This window comes from Impatiens glandulifera, chromosome 4 (genome assembly GCF_907164915.1).
Source record: "Impatiens glandulifera chromosome 4, dImpGla2.1, whole genome shotgun sequence".
Taxonomy (NCBI): Eukaryota; Viridiplantae; Streptophyta; class Magnoliopsida; order Ericales; family Balsaminaceae; genus Impatiens; species Impatiens glandulifera.
The window spans coordinates 3,143,661-3,146,143 of NC_061865.1; the positions used below are offsets into that span (position 1 = coordinate 3,143,661).

The 2,483-nt window shown below is 27.9% G+C and overlaps 1 protein-coding gene across 1 annotated transcript; it reads right to left on the reverse strand.

The window, feature by feature from the left end:
- Window positions 1-354: 354 nt before the first annotated feature.
- Window positions 355-1,611, reverse strand: LOC124936883 (F-box protein SKIP27-like). Its single transcript, XM_047477412.1, has 4 exons — window positions 1,496-1,611; window positions 1,177-1,399; window positions 1,015-1,089; window positions 355-935 (listed from the first exon to the last, which is right to left on the reverse strand). Exons 2-4 carry the CDS (start codon window positions 1,375-1,377, stop codon window positions 648-650), a joined length of 564 nt encoding a protein of 187 aa, XP_047333368.1. The 5' UTR covers window positions 1,378-1,399; window positions 1,496-1,611; the 3' UTR covers window positions 355-647.
- Window positions 1,612-2,483: the final 872 nt, after the last annotated feature.

Sequence of the window (2,483 nt, forward strand, 5' to 3'; positions counted from 1 at the left end):
TACACATTATTATTATTATTATTATTAATCTTACTCTTTTCGTATGATTTCCACCCGTTTTAAAAATAGAACCCCTGACAATTGGTCATGAACCACTATTACAACTATTTTAGTGTTTATTTTTTTGTAATTAAGTAGAAATATAATTTTAATGTTTATTTTTTTAAAATTAAAAAGAAATAGCAATACACCTCTATCTCTATCTATACAGAGGAAATCAATTTGAAAACTCTTAATCTCTTTTTATAGATTAAACTTGGAGTTTATAATAATGGAGATTTTATAAACTTTTAATTTATTAGACAGTAAAAAAAGAGTTGTTTATCTTTTATTTTATTTTATTTTAATTATAGTGAGGCTAATCAAACATTCTTAACATACTACATTTAATATACATAAATAATTACATTACAATTTCCTAAAAGAATGGAAATAGTCTCAACAAGACAACCCCACTCTAAAATCAAGTCTTCTCCAATTTGTAAAAATTCATGGAGATGACATAAACGTTGAGAAATCAAACAATACCCATCCTTAAAAAAACAGTCTTTCTTCAATGGAAGGATTGAAGAACATGTATAAATCAAAAAAACCCATATCCTCCTATCATCATCTTCTTCAATAGAAGAACATGTCTAAATAAACCATCACAGTTGTTTCCTCGGCCACCGTGCATCTTCTTCTTCTTCATCTTCCTCCGATGAAGAAGAAGTAAATAAGGCCACTGATATATCCCCCAGCTTCTTCTTCCTCCCACTCAGACAGGATCTTATACGCCGCCGAATTTGTCTAGGAGCATTTGGAGCCTCAATTTCACATGAACTAACATCATCGTCATCATCACCACCACCACCATCCAAATCCATTGAATTTCTAAATGCAGCAATCTTCTTCGGAGTGCTATACTCAAAATGCCATTTCTTTGCCACCAAACTCTGCAAAATCCAACCATTAATGTCAAATTACTCAAATCAGGGAAATCAGAAATATGAATTTCTAAGTTTCAAAACTCACTGCTTCTCTAACCGGTTTCGACACAAGAACAAGCTGTTTTAAATCATCATGATCAACTCGACATAGAACTCTAATCTGTACAACAAAACAAAACAAAACCCAAATCGATTAGACAAAATGAACAAAACCCAAATCGATTAATTAATCAATTAACTAACTTACGAGAAGATCCTGAGGCAGAGTCTCAAGCAGAGACATCGTAGGATTAATGATGAATTTTTCACTACACTGTCTCTTTAATGTAGTTGTCGTCGTGGAAACTTCATCGGCGCCGTCGTCAAGGAAAAGAGATACCCTTTTGCCGCCGCTTATCGATCGGGATAATCTTACACCCATAAACCCTTTTTCACTCGTTCGCTTCATATCTGTTTGAGTTTTCAAATCCTTAAACAAGATTCATTCAAACATATCTTTATTAACCAAATTCGATTACAGACATAACATAACATGATTAGAGAAATGGAAAGTCACGACGACATACCTGTGTTTGATTTGTATAAGAAAGGAACCGTCTTTTGAACTTTTTAGAGAAACTGATATCAGGTTGCTGTATTAAAACTTATTAAAACTGATGAAAGAGAGAATGATGAATTGAAGTTATTATATATAGAGATATAAAGAACCGAGTGAATCGAGATTCATATTGGACGATCTTATCCATCAATTATTTAAAATAGGAAACTAGCCGTTATTTGGGGACACGTATCGTTATTTTATTGGTCAAACTAAGACAACGTGGGCGGGCTGTATTGGGATGCGGGAATTTGGTCGGTCGGTCTACGTCGGTTATCTCTATCTCTACTTCACTCACCCACCCACGTCTCTTTTTTATTTTTATTTTTATTTTTCTAATATTTATGTAGTCACAAATCACAATTTGACATTCTCCTCTCCAAATAATAAATTAAAAGTATTTTATTTTTTAATATTGTAAATTTATATATTTTTTTTATTTTTTTTCTATTACTACTCCATTAAAATATATATATAAATTAAGTAATTAATTAATCCAATAAATATATATATATAAATATATAAAAGAAGAAATAATTAGTCAAAAAGTAAAAAGAATTAATAATAATTTTTATATTTAATTTTTTATTATATATATATATATATTAATTATTGTTTGGTGTTATATTATAAATTTTAATGTAGTTATTTGAATAAAGTTAATTTTGATAATTATTAATTTATATTAATATATTTTTGTAGTTGATTTTGATATAAAAAAAATATAGACTATAAATTAATGTAAATGATTTTTAACTTTTAAATAAGAAACGTATATAATTTTTCAAAACAAAACCATCATTGTTTTTAAATAATATATAATTCAGATTAATAGGTATAATACTTAAATAGATATAACAAACACAATTTTATATATTTACTCAAATAAAGAAAAAATTAGTTATAATAATTTAATTTAAAGTTGTATTTATAATGGATCTTTTAAAAAAAAAAAA

Bases quoted from the DNA above. Each gene is read 5' to 3' on its own strand.
- LOC124936883 (XM_047477412.1), bottom strand. From the start codon at position 1,377: ATGAAGCGAACGAGTGAAAAAGGGTTTATGGGTGTAAGATTATCCCGA. The intron at 1,090-1,176 runs GTAAGTTAGTTA...TTTGTTGTACAG, and splicing joins CTCTGCCTCAGGATCTTCTC to ATTAGAGTTCTATGTCGAGT. The intron at 936-1,014 runs GTGAGTTTTGAA...TGGATTTTGCAG, and splicing joins CGAAACCGGTTAGAGAAGCA to AGTTTGGTGGCAAAGAAATG.